Source organism: Geotrypetes seraphini, chromosome 11 (genome assembly GCF_902459505.1).
Source record: "Geotrypetes seraphini chromosome 11, aGeoSer1.1, whole genome shotgun sequence".
Lineage (NCBI taxonomy): Eukaryota > Metazoa > Chordata > Amphibia > Gymnophiona > Dermophiidae > Geotrypetes > Geotrypetes seraphini.
In genome coordinates this window covers 139245528-139264272 of record NC_047094.1, presented here as the reverse complement: position 1 = coordinate 139264272, position 18745 = coordinate 139245528, and the positions used below count along the sequence as shown (strand labels likewise).

Here is an 18745-nt window from a genome sequence, read left to right as displayed (position 1 = left end):
TTGGCATCTCTCAATCCTCTCCTCTCCCTTGTCTTTCTTCTCCCTCTTTCCCTCTCTCTCCCCAATTGGGTGCAGCATTTCTCTTCCCCCTTCCCTCCCCCCTTCCCTGTGCAGCAACAGCATTTTCCTCCCCCCCCCTTATCTATACAGCAGGGCAGCAGCATTTATCTTCCTCGTTTCTGGCCAGCTCCCTTGCCGAAGTCATCTTTCAGTTCAAAGCCACAGGTGGCGGTAGCTCCTCGCACGATCCGCACCTGTGTCGGAAGCCTTCTCTCTGACGTAGGTGCGGTTCGTGAGAGGAGCCACAGTGGCGGTTTTGAACTGAAAAATAACTTCGGCAAGGGAGCTAGCCTTCAGAGAGGCTTCTGACACAGGCCCGGATGCAAGAGGAGCTGCCACTGCCGCCCGCGGCTTTGAACTGAAGATTAACTTCAGTAAGGGAGCTGGCCAGACCATGGGCCGCAGATTAGTACCTGGGGGGCCGTGAGTTTGAGACTCCCTGCACTAGGGGAACTTATGACCAGAAATAGACTTCCTCCTTCTCCAGTTCCATTGTCTTTCTGCTGGTCATTGTGGAAGCAGGGCAGTGGCTACTTTCACTTCCTGTTGCTGTCCAGTTCTAGTCCTCTCCACGATGGACAAGAGATGGACCTTTCTCACTCATGCCATAGCTTCCTGACTAGAAGCTTCAGATGATTCACTGACCAACACTAGTCATTCCTTGCAGGGGAGTGCCACAGCAAAGTGGTTAAACCTCAGTGTGATGCTCAGTAAGAGGAGCGTAGCACTTATAAGGGCTCAAATTTAGCAAACCAGAACCTGCAGTTTACTACTTGTAACACTAGAACATTGATGTTTTAAATGAAAATAAGCTTTGTGAAATTATTACTTGAAAGAATGCTTGCACATCTTTCAAAAAACTGTGATTTTGTTCTTCTGTAGTGTTATACTTTAGTATTAGTCTACCTTTGTTACATATTTATAGTGTTGCCCACCAGTTGAAGGGTTTTGACTAAGTGGTTTTTGTGATTAGACGATCTTGATTTCTTGTGGTATCAGGATCCCTTTACCACCCACTGAAAAACAAATGGTTGGGTTACCTGAAAGTTTTAGAAGACTCGCTAATCTCAGTGGTGCGTTCTGCATATTCCCACCTCCTCTTGAACTATGACAATGTATGTAAGTTAAATACCTTTATAGTCTGTTCTCCTTTTGTGCAGGTACAACAGCTGTCAAAGATAGAAGTGGAGGATCTGTTGCGGAAAGGGGCCTATGGTGCTCTTATGGATGAGGAAGATGAAGGTGCAAAATTTTGTGAGGAGGATATTGATCAAATCCTTCAGCGCAGGACCCAGACTATCACCATCCAGTCAGAGGGGAAAGGATCGACCTTTGCTAAGGTACTGGATATTAAATTGTGGAGTACTAGGAGTTGGCTTGTCAGTGTCAGGAGGCTTTCATGTGTTAAAAGCATGCAATACTTTCACCAAGCCAATATTTCATCTATAGCAGCTTCATTGAGTCATTCATTGATCATTCATGGCAGGTGTTTAATGGGGTGACTCAGGATTTCCACCAAATTGCTGCTGTCTCAGAACAATATTATTTTAAAGAGTTTTTATTATAAGTATATACTTTTCATTGTGTGTAGTATTTACTTTTTTTAGAGCAAAAACTAGAGTCGGTCATTTCATGGACTGGAAATGTAGTTTGTAGACTTTAGAGCAGATAGACAAGGCCCAATCAGTCTGCCCAACCCCAGCTAGATAAGGGGTGGGCAACCACAGTCCTCAAGGGCCACAACCCAATTGGGTTTTCAAGAATTCCACAATGAATATGTAGGAGATTGATTGATTTACATGTACTGGTGCATTGTATGCAATAATCTCCATATTCACTGTGGAAATCTTGAAAACCTTACTGGGTTGTAGCTTTTAATGGCTATGGTTGACCACTCTTGCCTTAGACCTAATAGATTTCCATCCTTTCTCTCATTTCCAGAAGCCTCCTGTTCTTGTCCCGTATTTTCTTGAAATCTGACACTTCTTTTGTCTTCACAATCTCTACATATAAACTGTTCCATAGAACCTCCACTCTTTCTGTGAAGAAATATTTATTCAGATTGCTCCTCAGTTATCATCTTTCCATTCTTTTTTTTTTTTTTAAATCTTTATTCCTTTTTATTTCTTTCAACAAGTGTACAGTATTATTACAATTAATTTACATAACACACTTGGCATTCTTAAACAATAATATTATACATGTTTTTATTCCCCCCCCCACCTCCCACCCTTTTCCATATCAATAAAATATTCCTTCCAAATTTATATATAATTATACATCCCTTTTTGATAATACAATTAATCTGACATGAAATCTGTCCCTCCCCCATCCTTCTTCCTCAAACACTTTAAACATTTTATTATACCCAGTAATGCACAACAATAAATATCCCATCCTATTACATATATCTCCTTATTTTTCATAACAACATCTTTCCAATATTTTCCCTCCCTATCCCTCCCATCCCATCCCATTTCTATATATTATCCCCTAAGGAAAAAGAATAAACTTTACTCGTTATAATATTCAATTAATGGCCTCCACACCTCTTGAAATCTTTTAAAATACCCCCTCTGTATCGCAAAAAATCTTTCCATCTTATACATATGACAAACTGAGTTCCACCAAAAATTACAATTCAATCTAGAACAGTCTTTCCAATTAGTTGTTATCTGTTGAATTCCCACTCCCGTAAGAATCAGCAATAATTTATTGTTTGCTGCAGATATTTGGCATTTGGCCCTCATACACATTCCAAAAATCACCGTGTCATAGGATAAAGCCACATGACTCTCCATCAACATATTAACTTGATCCCATATTGATATCCAAAATGCCTGAATACATGGACAATAAAATAAAAGATGGTCTAGAGTTCCAACTTCAATTTTACAATGCCAGCATCTATTAGACTTAGAGCAATCTAATTTTTGTAATCTAGTAGGGGTCCAGAATGCTCTATGCAACAAAAAGAACCATGTTTGCCTAATAGATGCTGACATCGTACCTTTAATTCTCCAAGACCAAATACGTGGCCATTGAGATGCATTAACCTGATGCTTAATCTCAATGCTCCAAATATCTCTTAATCCATTTTTAGGCTTCTTATTCAAATAATTAGATATAATTTTATACCACTTTGCGGCCTGGTGACCCAGAAAATCTGCCTGGAAACATAAGAATTCTAAGCTGTAATGATCATTTAAAGATTTCCATTCAGGGAACCCCACCTGAATAGCCTGCTTCAATTGCAACCACTTATAACTTTGTTTTTTATTCAGATCATATTTATGTTGCAATTGTGAAAATTCAAGCATCTTACCATTATCAATTACTTCCGTTAATGATCTTATACCTGCTTTAATCCAATCTTTCCAGACAACCTTAAACCCGCCTATTTGTATCTTGGAGTTTACCCAAATAGTCTGTTGTTTCGATTTTAAAATAGAATCAGTAGTTAATTTGTCTTCCAAGTATCCATTAATACTCTATTGTCCTTATGTATTCTAGGCACCTTTATACCAAGCAAAAGATCAAGCCTAAGTGGAAAGATAAGTGATCTCTCCACCCTTAACCACTCTGGTAATTGTTCCAAAAGTTCTGGGAGGACCCAGTACATACCTTGGCGCATGATATAGGCCTGATGATACCTATAAAAATTGGGAAAATTTACCCCACCCTCCTTAATTGGTCTTTGCAAAGACACTAAAGCCACTCTTGCAATTTTACCCAGCCAAATAAATTTAACCAGAATACTATTTAATTTTTTATAGAAAGACCCCTGAAAAAACACTGGTATCATTCCCAATTGATAGCAAACCACAGGCAAAATCATCATTTTAACAGTTTGTACTCTTCCCCACCAGGACAAATGTAAAGGATTCCATTGCTCACACAATTCTGTAACTTTTTGTAATAAAAATTTTTCATTTATTCTTATTGTCTCTTTAAGTGTTTTATTCAGCCAAATACCTAAGTATTTTATTCCATCCTCTTTCCATATAAAAGGGAAAGTATCAAGTATACCTTTTGTACAATGCACATTTAAAGGTAAAATCTCTGATTTAGTCCAATTTATTTTGTATCCTGAGAATTTTCCAAATGTATCTATGACCTTCAGTAGACATGGGATTGTTGTTTCCGGATTCCTCAAATGAAGCAAGATGTCATCTGCATAAGCAGATACTTTATATTCCACTCCAGCACATGGAATAGCCTGTATGTCCTTTGCCTGTCGAATAGCTAATAATAAGGGTTCAAGAACTATATCAAAGAGCAAAGGAGATAATAGACAACCTTGTCTAACTCCCCTTTGCAACTTAAAAGCATCCGAAAAATTATTATTTATATATAAGCGAGCAGTTGGGGAGCTGTACAATGCTTGTATCATTTGTATAAATCCGGATCCAATACCAAACCATTCCATAGCTTGATACATGAAACTCCATTCTACACGATCAAAAGCCTTCTCAGCATCTAGTGAAACCGAAAAAGCCGGATCATTAATTTGTTTTGTTAAATAATACATCTGAAATGCCAGTCTAGTATTATTAGAAGAGTGTCTTTGAGCAACAAATCCAGTTTGATTCATTCCTATTATATGCGGAAGAGCTTTAGCCAATCTTAATGCTAAAATCTTAGCTAATAATTTACCATCTACATTTATTAAAGATATAGGCCTGTAGTTTGAAACCAATGTTGGATCTTTATTTGGCTTTGGCAAAACAATAGTTAAAGATTCTGCCATAGTGCCTGATATACAACCTTTATTCAGTTGATCCTGATATAATTTTAATAAATACGGTAATAGGGAAATTTGAAATTCTTTATAAAACTCTACTGTAAATCCATCTCCACCTGGAGCGGTCCCAACTCTAAGGGATTTCAATGCCATTTGTAACTCTTTTAATGATATAGGTTTATCTAAACTTCTTTTTATATGATCAGGAACCTTAGGACCTTCAACTAAACTCAAAAAATCCAACCCATCTTTCTCTTTATCTAAATAAGACTCAGAAGAATACAGTGACTTATAATATTTTAAAAATTGTTTTAATATATTTCCAATTTGAGAATGAGAATGTCCTAATTCATCCTTAATTATGCTTATTTTCTCCTTCCTTTTCTTTGCTTTTAAATAATTTGCCAATAATCTTCCAGCCTTATTTGCACTACCATAATACACCACCTGCTGAGCAAAAATATCTTTCCTTACTAACCCAGAGGAAATTTCATTATATTCACATTTTTTTTTAACAATATTTGAAATGTCTCCTGTTCCCATTTATTAACCAATTTTAATTCCAAATTCTTAATTTCTTTTTCCAAATTCACATATTGTTTTCTTAACAGTTTCTTTTTATATGCAGAATATGATATAATTTGTCCTCTCATAGTTGCTTTGAAAGCATCCCATAAAATTCCAATAGAAATTTCCTCTAAATAATTAAGTCTAAAATATTCATTTATTTTATTTTGAAATTCTGTGCAAAATTTAGAATCAGCAAGCAATGTATTATCAAACCTCCATACAGGTTTGGAATTATCTGGATCTACTAAATTAACTTCTATCCATATACCTCCATGATCAGATATTACTATTGGTTCTATGTCAGCTTTTATAACTTGCTGTACCATCTGATCTGAAACAAAAATATAATCAGTTCTTGAGAACGATTGATGAACATGTGAACAAAATGTAAATTCCCGATCATTAAAATGAAGAATACGCCATATATCTTTTAAATTACATACTTGTACCAAATTATCTAATCCCATTGATTTCATTATTCTACTAGGCTTTTTATCCTTATTGGATCAATAACAGCATTGAAATCCCCAGCCACCGCTAAATTAGTAGTAGCCAGTGGTAAAACTAATTGTTGTAGAGATTTAAAGAATTCACTTTGATTCGAATTAGGTGCATATATATTTAGTAACGCCATTGTATTACTGCCCATGCTCATGTCAACAAGTAACCACCTTCCTTGAGGATCTGCCTTAACCATATTAAATGTTGCTGGACATTTTTTATTAATCAATATTGCAACTCCTGCCTTCTTTTTTACCGCTGGTGCAAATAAACATTGTTTTATCCACTTATCTGTCAGCTTCATAGACTCTGTTCCAGACAAATGTGTCTCTTGCAAGAAACATATATCTATATTTTGTTGTTTAATATATTTCAATACCTTTTTCCTTTTTATAGGGTGATTAAGGCCATTTACATTCAAAGAAAAAATTTTAAAACCCATTTTACAAATAAAATATAAAATACATATATAATCCACTCAAACATAAAATATACATTTTTTATTTTTCCTTCAACCAATATATGAGTCTCCCCCCCTCCCCTCTTTCCCCATCCCCCCCTATTCCCATCCCCCACCCTCCCCTAACACAGATGCAAACTTCGAAACGCACATATTACTGAGCAAAAATAAACTCCCCACAGGCAATAACATACTCATTTTTCTTTCTCTAATCTTTCAAACAACCAACACTAAATTCTCCTGCTGTCAATCCATTCTTCAATACCCTAAATACCCGTATTTACTATAATTCTTTATTATATACTTCCCCTCTCATTCAAATTTCCAAACATTCTTCCATCCTATACCTCTAATATATTTATAAAAGTATAAACCCAATATTTCGGAAACCATTTCTTACAATATATACCCCCCCAAGATTAATATTATTCTTTTATTTTATTTTTTTGTATAACCTAAGTTTCTCACAACTTCAATGGAACATACATCACTCCATCCTATAATATTCATTTTTTTTTTTTATCCTTACATCAAAAGAAGGATCAAACATTTCAACCAAGCAGACCTCATATTTTTTAAAACTCTCATTAATTTTCATTGCATCTTCAATCTATTACAGTCTATTCTCCATTCTGCACAACTGTAACACTTGTACATCTTCATCCTGCTGTTTCAGTCTCTTATTCCATCTTCTTGCAGATTGCTAATTCATCTTTCTCCAATAAAGTATTTTTGCAACATCATCCTTATATCTCAGTCAATTTCAGATGCAAATTGTAAATCTAAATAATGCTCAAGTCATTTCCATCAGTCTATCTTCACATCTTCTTCTCTTTACATCAATAGTCTTTTGTATTTTTCATCTTATTATATTCTAAGTTCCCACATTTCTCCAATGCAGCATTTATGTGTCCTCATATTATTATCTCAGTCACGCTCAAATGCAAATTATAAACTCACATTAAGAAACCATCCAAATCTTATAATTGTTCCTCATATTTTTTTCACTTCCTATATGCTCCATCCCTCTTCTTACCTTGTCAAAATCTTCTTTTCTTCTTTTCTTATTGTCTCTTTAAAATTTTCATTTCTATTCTTTAAATCTTGTTTGAAATGTTGATCCCCCTTAAATCTAACTGCAACAATTTTCTAGAAAATATTTTTCTCCTTTTCTATTTTTTTTTTTTCCACTTTTTCCTTCTTTATAAAATATCTTTCAATTTTCACTCAAAAATATAAACCAAAAATAATCTAAGTATATTATTTATTCCTGTAATTTGCCTGCTTCTTCAAAATTATAAGTTTTATTCTCATAAGTTACCCTCATAATAGCAGGGTATATCAATCCATATCTTGCTCCCATTGCTCTCAGTTTAGGTCTTAAATCCAAAAGCTGTTTTCTTTTGTAGGCTGTAGCTTTTGCAAAGTCAGGTACTATAAAGATCTTAGAATCCTGGCATTTAAGATCCTTATTTGTTTTAGCCAGCTTTATAGTCTCTACCACCTGCTGATGTCTTAGCAGCTTAAAGATTATTGGACGGGGACCCTTCTGACTATTTGATCTTTTCATCGGTATCCGATGTGCTCTTTCTATCTCCAAAGGAAAAGAACTTTTAAATGGCAAGATCTTTGGGATAAAATTAGTCACAAATTGAATAGGATCATTCTGCTCAATCCCCTCAGGTATCCCAATCAGACGCAAATTATTCCTTCTTTCACGATTTGATAAGTCTTCAAAATCCTTTTTCAACGCCTCTATTTCTCTGTGATCTTTTTTACACACCAGCATCTCTGCCTCAGATTTCTCAGCATGCTTTTCGAACTGCCTGCATTCTATTTGTCAGACTCTCTATTTCCTCCTTCACAACTTTTATATTTTTAGCGTTATCACTTACTATTTCTTTAATTTTCTGAAGTTCATTCATCAAATCACTGTTATCAATTTCTTCCTGAGGCAACGGGACCGCTGTCGGGGATACCGAATCCATTTTTGTTCTTTTTTTATTTCCTGCTCCTGAATTCACCGGATTACTTTTACTAGTTTTACCCGAAGCCATTTCTTACTTCAATTCTCTTTTCCTTCACTTTTCTTTAATTTTAACTGCCAAAATCTTAATAAAATTTGCCTGTCACAACAGAGCTAATCCTCTACCCAGCCATCTTCGTGCGCTGCAAAGTTCTTTCTTTCCATTCTTTTGCCATCAACCCTCACTGTAAAGCTTTTTCTTCATTTGTATAAACTTGCCTCCTGACAATATCTTTCTTTCTTTTTTTTTTTTTTTTATAAGGTGTGTCTTCCAGAAGTGTACTTAATGGGGAAATTTTATTAAGGATTTTTCATGCTTGTAAAACCCAGATGTCGATGTGGGCAGAGTAGCAAAATGTATGCGTAGGTTATAAAATACACAGCTTGTGCACATATTTCAGATAGGGGTTTTTTCTGTATAGTTACCTAGTGTATCTCAGATGCTCTCATTGTACCTCTTGCTTTCCAAATATGTCACCCATATTTGTCTTGATCATACTGTGTATGTACTCCTGTAACCCGTTCTGGGCTCTTTTGGGACAACGGACTAAATAAATAAATGAATGAATGAATAAATGAGAGCTCCACACCTTTTTTTTTTAATATATTTTTTAATTGATTTCAAAATTATTTTCCAAGCTTTAACATCTTGTATAGAAAGCATAAATTAAGACAAAACAGATTAAACTAGAATCATCAAGAATAAAGAAATAAAACATTTCTTAATTACACTCAAGTCCTCATAAGTGTTCCAAGAAGTAAGGAAAAGAGTAATTACTAAGACATAATATTAATAATCAAGATAAGTATATCTACTGCTGAAACAAAGAGCTTATTCAATTTATACAGGAGCTGTTACACCTTCATTCTCCAAGCGTTTTAGGGAGAGAAAACTAACTAAATGAGAGGGGTCTACAAAAACATATTTTAGAGAGCAGTATCTAATAATACACTTGCAAGGGTAACGTAAAAAGAAAATACCTCCTGGTTTCAAGATTAAGAATTTTTGTCTCCTCTTCTGCGTTTCTCTCGAAACATCAGGAAATATCTGTATTTTGAACCCCAGGAAGTCCTTAAATCTGTTCTTGAAGAACAATTTAAGAATCCAATCTTTATCTGGGATAATGCGACAGTCAACCAAAAAATGGCTGAAATAGCTGCTTCTGTATCAAATTCTTCCAAAATTGCAGTAACATCCTGATGGTCATGATCCTGGTTCTGAATTCCTTGAGACTTTATAGGTAAATAATAAGCCCTTGTGAGGGGAGGTAGAGAATTTCCCAGTATTTCTAACACATCCATAAAATAGCTTTTAATCATATCACGAGGAGTGATCGAGGAAATCTTGGGGAAATTTATAAATCGCAAGTTATTAGCAGGATTACTATTCTCAAGAGCCTCGAGCTTCCTCCTCAAGATAATATTGTCTTTCACAATTAGGTCTTGATTTTGTTTAATTGTAGTTATCTCTTTGTCCATTTTTTGACTATCTACTGTCACCAAAATCAAATCCTGTTTTAAGGACTTAATTTCCTCTTTCCGAGTTTTTTACTTCTTTGTCCAATTACTTTATATGTGGGCTAAGAGAATTGCCTAAATTCACCACCAAATCCCAAAGGGCGTCTAGGGTAACTTCTGGGGGTTTAGGTGCAGAAAAAGCTACTGCAGGTATAGCAAGATACAGTTCTTTAGATTGTTTTACCTCCTGAAACCCTTGTGCCTCAATAGCCTGAGATGTCCCAACCGCATTTCCATTCAGAGGGGAAATACCTCTCCTTGTTGTTTCCACCGGCAAGCCCTCCGATATGCTGGCCTCCGAGGATGAGAAACTTCCTCTTCCGGGGTAGTCTCATCTCGCGGGGAGCTAGCCCAAGGATACCCACCATGGCATTACTCACTGCCGGAGGCTCCAGCGGATGATTCCCCGATGGCAATTGCCCTTGTTGGAGGTGTCTAAGAAAGTCATCTATAGTAACAGGTGGTGGTTCTGAGCGTCGGGAGGCTCCACCGATGCTTTTCCCCCCCCCTCCTTCTTTTCGGCATGGGTAGAAAACACTTCTCACCCCTTTGTAAGGAAAATAAGACAAACAATCGAAGGCGTCCTCGCAGGTAGTGGCGTCCATCTTGGATCCTTTTTTTTTTTTTTTTAAACATCAGCTGTGTGTTTGGATTGGAATCTAAAACTGGCTCCAAACCAGTGATTGAATGGTTCTCTTGATTGATCTTGAAAGAAAACCCTATCTCTTGTGGTTTGGCTACTCATTCATTTCCTCTTAACCATTCTATCCTGTAATGTACATTGATGACACTGGATGTGAACCTGAGTATGACTAATTCATGTTGATCTGTTGTTTTTTGTCTTTCAGGCCAGCTTTGTTTCTTCAGGAAACAGAACAGACATTTCCTTGGATGACCCCAACTTCTGGCAGAAGTGGGCTAAGATCGCAGAATTAGACACAGATTCAAAAAATGAAAAAGTAAATCATGGGTGGATGGGTCTGGGAAGTGGTGAAATGCTTGCTGTGCCTTTGGTTTCCCTGCGCTATCTTGAGTTCCTGTTGTGTATTTTGTTTGGAAGTCATTTCAAGAATAGAGGAAGAAGAGGAGGGCATCTGAAACCTGCAGGTTTTTTCTCCCAGTTTAAAGTTGAAATAATTTTACAGATCTGGACCGCTGTACTGTGAGAAATCTGTGTTCAGATCTGTCTGTCATGTCTGGTTAGGTTTGGAGAAAAGCCAACTATACCTGCTAGCTTGAGCACCTGAGAGGAAGCACTCCTCCCATTGATTTGGATTTTAGATATATTTCTTATCTATTCCGAGTCTCGGCTTAATGCAAAAATGCTACTTTGGTCAAATGGGTTTTTTCAGTAAGTGAGAAGCTTTTATTAGATAGTTCAGGGTTCAACATAAAGAGCTTTAGTCAAAACTTAAGCTCATAGGAATTGAATGGGCTGTGTTACATTTGCTATGTGGAAATTGCTACTGCTGCAGTAGCAATTTCCACATAGCAAATGTAACACAGCCCATATAGTATTTTTATTAGGGTTACCAACATCTAGATTTACTCAGATATGTCCTCTTTTTAGAGAACTAACGGGATAGCTTTCTACATTGTCTGGGGTATTCTTCCTTTATTCCCACCTATTTCCTCAGGCCAGCCAATGGTGGTGGATGTGCATCAAGGAGCAGATGTACCATCCCTGCTGGCCCGGGACTGTAAGCCTCAGTGCTGGTGGTGGCAGCAACAGCAGTAGCAAGGGGTTGGGACTTTGCTGAGGGGGGAGGGGAGACTAGACATGCCTGTGAGGAACAAGTATAACCAAGTGGAGGATGGAGGGGATGTGTGGCTTCCACAGCATAATGAAGAAGTTTTCCAAAATGGCATCTGCTTTCAGGTGAAGGTGGGTATGTTCTGTGGGATGCAGGGGAAAATGGGAATCACTGCTTTTTCCTCTCTCAAATGCAATGCAGAAGTCATTGCTCAGGAGGGAGAAAGTGCTCCCTGTAGCTATGTAATAGGGAATTTATTTGTGGGTTTTTTTAAGGTAGAAGGCATAGAATCTGGATTTTATCTAAGAAACTGCACTTTTCTTGCACATATTGCTTTACTTTTGGGAATTATAGCAGCCCCTGTTGTCCCTAATACAAGAGAATTTACAGGTGTGGAGAGAGAGAGAAGCACCCATGGGAGAAGGAGGGAAGAAGGAGAGAGAGAGAAGCAAGCACCCATGGGGGAGGGGTTGGAAGGGGGGAGTGTGAGAAGCATCTGAGGGGGAGAATGGAAGGAGGGGGAGAGAGAGAGAAGCACCCACCGGGGGAGGGATTTGTAGGTTAGAGGGAGAGAGAAGCACTGAAGGAGAGCTAAGGGAAATGACTGAAAGGTTGGGAGGAACAGGGCTGAGACTGCTGAAAAGTGGGGGGGGGAGGGGGCAGGACAGGGCAAGACTGATGGGAGGTGGGGCTGCAGGTAGGGCACAGACGGGTTTACGTGTCCTCTTTTTTGACTTCACTTTTTATGATTAGCTTTACTTTTTGTATATGCAAATTAAATTTAACTGTATATTTATTTAGGGGAGTATATCAAGCTTAAGTGCCACGCATATAAAAATGGGTTGAATTTCTCATTTTTTAGTGCCAAAGTACATTAGCTTTAAAATGCAACTGTATCTCAGTACATAGATGTGCATCTTCATTTGAGCCCCACCAGTGGGCAATGGGATTGTCAAGACCAGAGCAAATAATAATTTCCAAAGTACTACAGTCACATATTAGCTAGAAATTGTTCTTCCAAATCAATACTGCTATCTGTAATAATATTTAGCTTAGAAAGCAATACCATGAGCCTTTGCCTTCATAGTCCTCTTTCCTCTTCACAGGAGAGCTTAGTGATCGACAGACCTCGAGTCAGGAAACAGACAAAACACTACAATTCTTTTGAAGATGATGAGCTCATGGAGTTCTCGGAGCTGGAGAGTGACACCGACGAGAGGCCAACGAGGTCCAGGCGTCTGCATGAGAGAACGCGCCGCTACCTCCGTGCTGAATGCTTCAGGGTAGAAAAGAACTTGCTGATATTTGGGTAGGTGATGTTCAACAAGCTCCGTTCAGTCTTGGATCTACAAATTACACAAACATTTATGGCACACACATGAATTCTCATGCAAATGCATGCATTTTGGATTTAAGACATGGGCCCTCATTTTAACAGCATCCTAGCATATAAATAGCAGCATTTACACATACATGTATAAATGCCATTTTAGAAAGGAGTCTATTTAGACATTGGGGTGCGCACCAAGTTTATTTTGCCAGTAGGCATAGGAAGGGCAAGCCTACCATATTGATGTGGATTCCTCATCTTCCAAGGAGACTCCATACCAATAAAAAAAAAAAAATTTGGATGTTAACATTTGCACCTGCCGTGAGGCATGAATAAGTAAGTGTTGACTCTTGTGTATGCGACATACTTGAGTGTATACTTATGAAGGGAATATTTTTTAAATCAAGTTCTGGAATCTCTCCATGGCACACAGTTAGTTTGCGAGACACTGTGGTAGAGCATATGTCTATGTAAAATACCAACATCCATATGTATGTACAGTGCATAGATGAGTATGTTGCCTTGGTAGTCCCATCCTGACATTGATATTTGTAAAATGGATGCTCCCACCGCATGTAGCTGGTACACACATACCCTTTTCTGCATGTTGGCTGATCCTTTTCTAAAATATGGGCCAAAATTGGCACCTTCCATCCTGGGGGTCTTGATTCCAATTTCACACTTTGTCTAAAAAGAGAATTCCTGCAAGGCTGTCCAAACTCCACACCTAGAATTCCTCTGCTCACCATAAATTGAAATTATGCAGGTACTTTTATCCACATAAAGTATAAGTGGCTTATTAACTAGCTAATTCCAAGTTTATTTATGGCTTCTACCCCACTCATCAAGTAAATGTCCAACTAAGAAGACACAAGAGGCGCAGGAAAGAGGGTGGAACTACAGTATGTTATAGGAAAGTAGGGGAAGAGATTTGTGCCTTTCAGGTTGGCTAATACTGCACTTCTCCCAGAAGTGGATGCTGGGCATATTGGTGAAATCATTCTACCCTGTCAAGTTCACAGATTCATCAGATTGGTTAGGCGAAGGACCTTCATCTCCCTTTCCAAGAACTAGTTCACTGCTGAACATTCAGTAGTAACATGACTTCAGGTAAAGAGCAGTCGAGTCCATCGTGTCTGCCCAATTGTAACTGCCTCTGTGCTCTTCTTTTGGGTGCTACTTGCTGCTCCCTGTAGGTTACGAATGCAGATAAAGACACATGACCTCTCCAGTCTGCCCATCTGTGCCATCTACTATTCCTTCCTCTTTTAGAGATCCTCAGTACATGTTCCAAGTTTTCTTGAATTTAGATAGTTTGTCTCTACTGGTAGGCCATTCCACAAATTCACTTCACTTTTCAAGAAGGATAAAGGTGAAAGGGATTAAACTCAGAAGTAAGTAACCTATGGCCCCTCATTCCAGAGCTTCCTTTCAGTTGAAATACTCCTCCTCTGCATTTATGCCACATAGGTATTCAAACATCTCTTAACATATCTGCTTTCCTCCAAAGTAGACATATTGAGATCTTTGACCCCCCCACAGAGGAAGACCACTGATCATTTTAGTAGCCTTCCTCTGGACCAGCTCCAAATTGTTTATATCTTTTTGAAAGTGGGGTCTTGAGAATAGTATTAATATTCTAAATGAGGTCTCAATCGGGGTCTTGTACACATCCGCCATCCAAATCACACAATCCAACGATGGAAACTACCACCCCCCTCCACCCACCATTTTCAAAGGAAAGCTCTCTTTGAGACCACCTTTGAGTTTTAGGGGCCAAAATCTGGAACAACCTCCCTTTCAGGAAAGCACTGAAATCTCACCTTTTTTCCTTAGTGCATTGACCCATTCCCACGCAGTCCCCATGCAATCTCTATGTCTCTGTGGCAGTAAGCCGCAATGATTCCTAGCTGACATTTACAGGATACAAGAGTTGGGCTGGTTTGGTTATACAGGGGCATCATCACCTCTTTTTCCTACTGGCCATTCATCTTCCCTTATGCCCTATTTTGGGGCTGTACCTGCTGCTCCATGAAGATTACATTCTTCTACAACTTAGAGAAGAGTCTGAGTGGGAACAAGTTCCCTCTCAGCCTCAGGAATGCTTCTATGGTACTCTGTTTTAGATGGTGAAATCTAACTCCTCTACTAGATCCCTCTTAATTTGTATTAAAACTCACTGTATAGCGAGTGAAGAATGGAAATAGTACATTGTCAAGTTAAACATTTTTTTTTAAATGGGGGATTGCATTTGGTAGAAAAAATATATTTTGGACACTTGTTTTTAATGTCATGCATGTTAAGTAAAGTCGCCTTGAATTTTTAAAACTTACAGGAAGACCACAAATATATTTTGGTTTTACAGAAGAAAAATGCATTAACTTTTATCTCCATTTATGTTCTACCTATATCCAAAATTAGTTTCAAGATAAATTATAATACAGTTTGCAACATTACAAGCTCTATTAGAGTTTCAATCAAACATGGCAATGTAAAATCATAAAATCATACATAATCAAATATAAAAGCACCCCAAAAATCTGAAATCGCCTACTATGCCTTCAAAGAAGAGACTGTTCATGAAGGCCAAAGAACTTTCCAGTGGTTGAATTCATAACATTTACAACCAGCTGGGATAGACAATCTACTATTTCCTAAGATCTAAGTGCTTGTAATGGTGTGTGCACTGAGATATGAAGCTAGGCCTCTAATCAGTATTCAGCTGATGACTTAGCTAAACAAGATCAGGTGCTGATTCTGTGTGTAGGCTTGCGCCAGATAGTCTGAGACTAAAACGACTTGGGGCTGTATTGTCACATCATACATGATAGTGAAATTGTAGACTCTAAAAGGACCCAGTTGTGATGACTAAAAATCCATGGCATGTCGTGAAGTGAAACCATTATTTTCTTAGGCAGTGGAAATAATTTTGTTTATTAATTATATTTGATTCATAAAGTTGTCATGGGGTTTAAAATATATTCCAGACATGAAAGACAGAAAATAGTTACGCTCTGGAATGCATTGCCAGAGGATATGGTAACAGTGGTTAATGTAGCTGTTTTAAAAAAAGGTTTGGACATGTTCATGGAGGAAAAGTCTGCTATTGAGATAGACATGGGGGAAATCACTGCTTGCCCTGGATTGGTAGCATGGAATGTTGCTACTCTTTGGGTTTCTGTCGGTAAGCTGGATTGGCCACTGTGGAAGCAAGAGACTGGGTTAGATGGACCATTGGTCTTACCCAGTATGGCATGTTCTTATGTAAAATTAAAACATGATTAATAAAAGAGAGTGGGAAACATTAAACCAGACCATTCATAAAACAAAAGAAAGCCAGATACAACTGGAGAGAGAATAGATGATAGATTTTCAAAGGCCAAAGCAAAAGGCCAGACCTTTAAAATGTTTCTACACTTGCCATAGTTACATTCAAAACAAAGAGTTCAAAGGGTAATGAATGCCATAAGACTGGAGCAAAGGCTTTTGAAAGTGTTTTGTAAGGGCCAGAACTGTTAAGTGTGTGTGATGGTACTTTATTATAAATGGCTTTGTTTTGTTCCTAAGCTGGGGTCGGTGGAAAGACATCCTGACATATGGACGCTTCAAATGGCACCTGAACGAGAAGGACATGGAGATGATCTGTCGAGCACTGTTGGTCTATTGTGTGAAACACTACAAGGGGGATGAGAAGATCAAGAGCTTTATATGGGACCTGATCACCCCTACCAAAGATGGACAGAACCATGCACTGCAGAATCATTCTGGTACTGTGCTGACTGTGTTTCCCTCTATTATCTGCCATTTAAAACTTGGCAACATAGATGGGAACATGGAGACTAGAGGAAGCATGTGGGTTGCAAGAATACTGTACATAGATCCTCAGATCATTACTTAAAACTTGCACCTCTTAAGTCACGTGCTAGAAATCCATCTGAGAGACATTTCAGAGTTTTAAATAATCTTTTAGGCTATGTGAGCACAAAGAAAAGAAGCAAGATACAGGAAAGGGATATCCTAATACTGTATAGAGAAAGTCTAGTTGTGCACTGCTGTCATTGTGGCTGTCCAGAAGGACATCCTGTAGAGTTGCTTTGCTTTTACCTGGGAGGAGAGATTTCCCGGCAGGCCTAGCACTTGAACATTTTCTGGGGGAAGAGGCATGAAGATTGAGGAGTGGGGTAAATATATGGCAGGGACCAGTCCTAGACAAATAAGCAAAGATGACCTCAGGCATTCTGAGACTGTCATTGTGCTCTTGCTATCCCAACATGACTGTATTTTTGTACAGTGAGGCCGGTTGGAGGCCAGTGTTCTTCCGGTAATGGCTGGCTGTTTGCGTTCTCTGTCATCAGTGAGAAACGTGTATTGAGGCTGGCCAATAAGTTTTTTTAACTGTACACTAACTTGCAAGTATAAACAACATAACAACCTCTATTCTTTTGTAACTTACTACAGCTATTTCCTTATGGCTTGATCTTATTTTTTTTCTTCCAAGTACATTTCATTTCATTAATTCATTTGGCTGTTTCTTTCTCAGAAAGACATTCAAGGCCAGAAACGAGAGAGAGAGAAAAATGTTGAACATTAAATCAATTCCAGGACAGGGAAGCTCACAATTGCATCTACCGTATATATTCAAATATAAGTGAATCAGAGTATAAGACGAGGTACTTTTTCCCCCCAAAAAGGAGGAAAAAAAGGTTGACTCGAATATAAGATTGGGGGGGGGGGGGTTTAATATTTATGTGCCCTGCCCCCTTCTCTCACTCCCGCTCCTGTCAGGCTCTTCACTCAACCCCCCTCCCTCCCTGCTAGGCTTTGCACCCAGCCCCCATTCCTGCCCTGTCCCCCCCTCTCTCCTGATGTTCTGTAAGTCCCCACCGGGCCTGCCTTATAACCAGGTGGGCCAGAACAGGAGGGATGTCTCCTGTCCCAGCTGTCTGTCAGTTTTTTTTTTAACTGCCTCCCCATGCATACCTTTTTGAATCCCTGGTGGTCCAGCAGTGTACCGGGCAAGAGTGAGCTTTCTGCGTTCCTGCCCCGTGCTGAGCCCCTCCCTGAACAGCCACCTCAAGTTCTCCTGGCTCCGGCCCACCCCACCCAGCCTTATGGCAGGCCTGGCGGAGGCCTGCAACAAGTCCAGGAGGGGGGGTGCAATGACCTGAATATAAGACGAATCCCCTATTTTTGGGCCACTTTTTGGCCCAAAAATCTTGTCTTATATTCGAGTACCGGTATATATGATATTCTGAGCAGGTCTCAATTTAAACGGTGTTCATCTTATTCGTACATTTCTGTGAAAGCTTCTGGCTTTTTATTCCTTGTTACCATATTTGTATATGCTGCAACCATTCATGTTGTTCATTGTAAAAGGTTGAGGCATCTTTTAGTGTTAGATTTGTGCTTTTGATTTGGTTTTCCTTTCTAGAGCGCTCCGATGCTTTTATCCTCGGTGCCCGCAAGCAACTTTGCGGCAATGGGGATGAGGAAAAAAGGACAGTCAGTTTAGCTCATACATTTTATTTTTTTTCACATTCTTTTCCCGTTTAGTTTGTAAATGCTGTTATCACCAGAAGATGCTGGGATTTTTTAGTAGGTGAAAGTTTATAGGGAAATATTTCCTGTATTTCCTGTCATTTTATAACTCACTTTTTTTGCTTGAACTTTTTTCAAATGAACGATTGAAGAAACGTTTGAAACATTGATAAGAAAGCCATTGATTTAGTGAATTCAAGATTGTCTCAAAACATATGGTCCTTTAAGAGAAAAAAAGGGATCA

General features: G+C 38.4%; 1 protein-coding gene across 6 annotated transcripts in view; it reads left to right on the top strand.

Moving 5' to 3' along the window:
• The window catches only part of CHD6 (chromodomain helicase DNA binding protein 6), a 218304-nt gene that overhangs the window by 123684 nt on the left and 75875 nt on the right, over window positions 1-18745 (top strand). For all 6 annotated transcript variants that reach the window (XM_033962937.1, XM_033962936.1, XM_033962934.1 and 3 more), the window contains 4 exons: window positions 1221-1400; window positions 10728-10838; window positions 12740-12942; window positions 16531-16730. In XM_033962937.1, the coding sequence (XP_033818828.1) occupies window positions 1221-1400; window positions 10728-10838; window positions 12740-12942; window positions 16531-16730 (694 nt within the window). The remainder of the gene's footprint in view (window positions 1-1220; window positions 1401-10727; window positions 10839-12739; window positions 12943-16530; window positions 16731-18745) is intronic.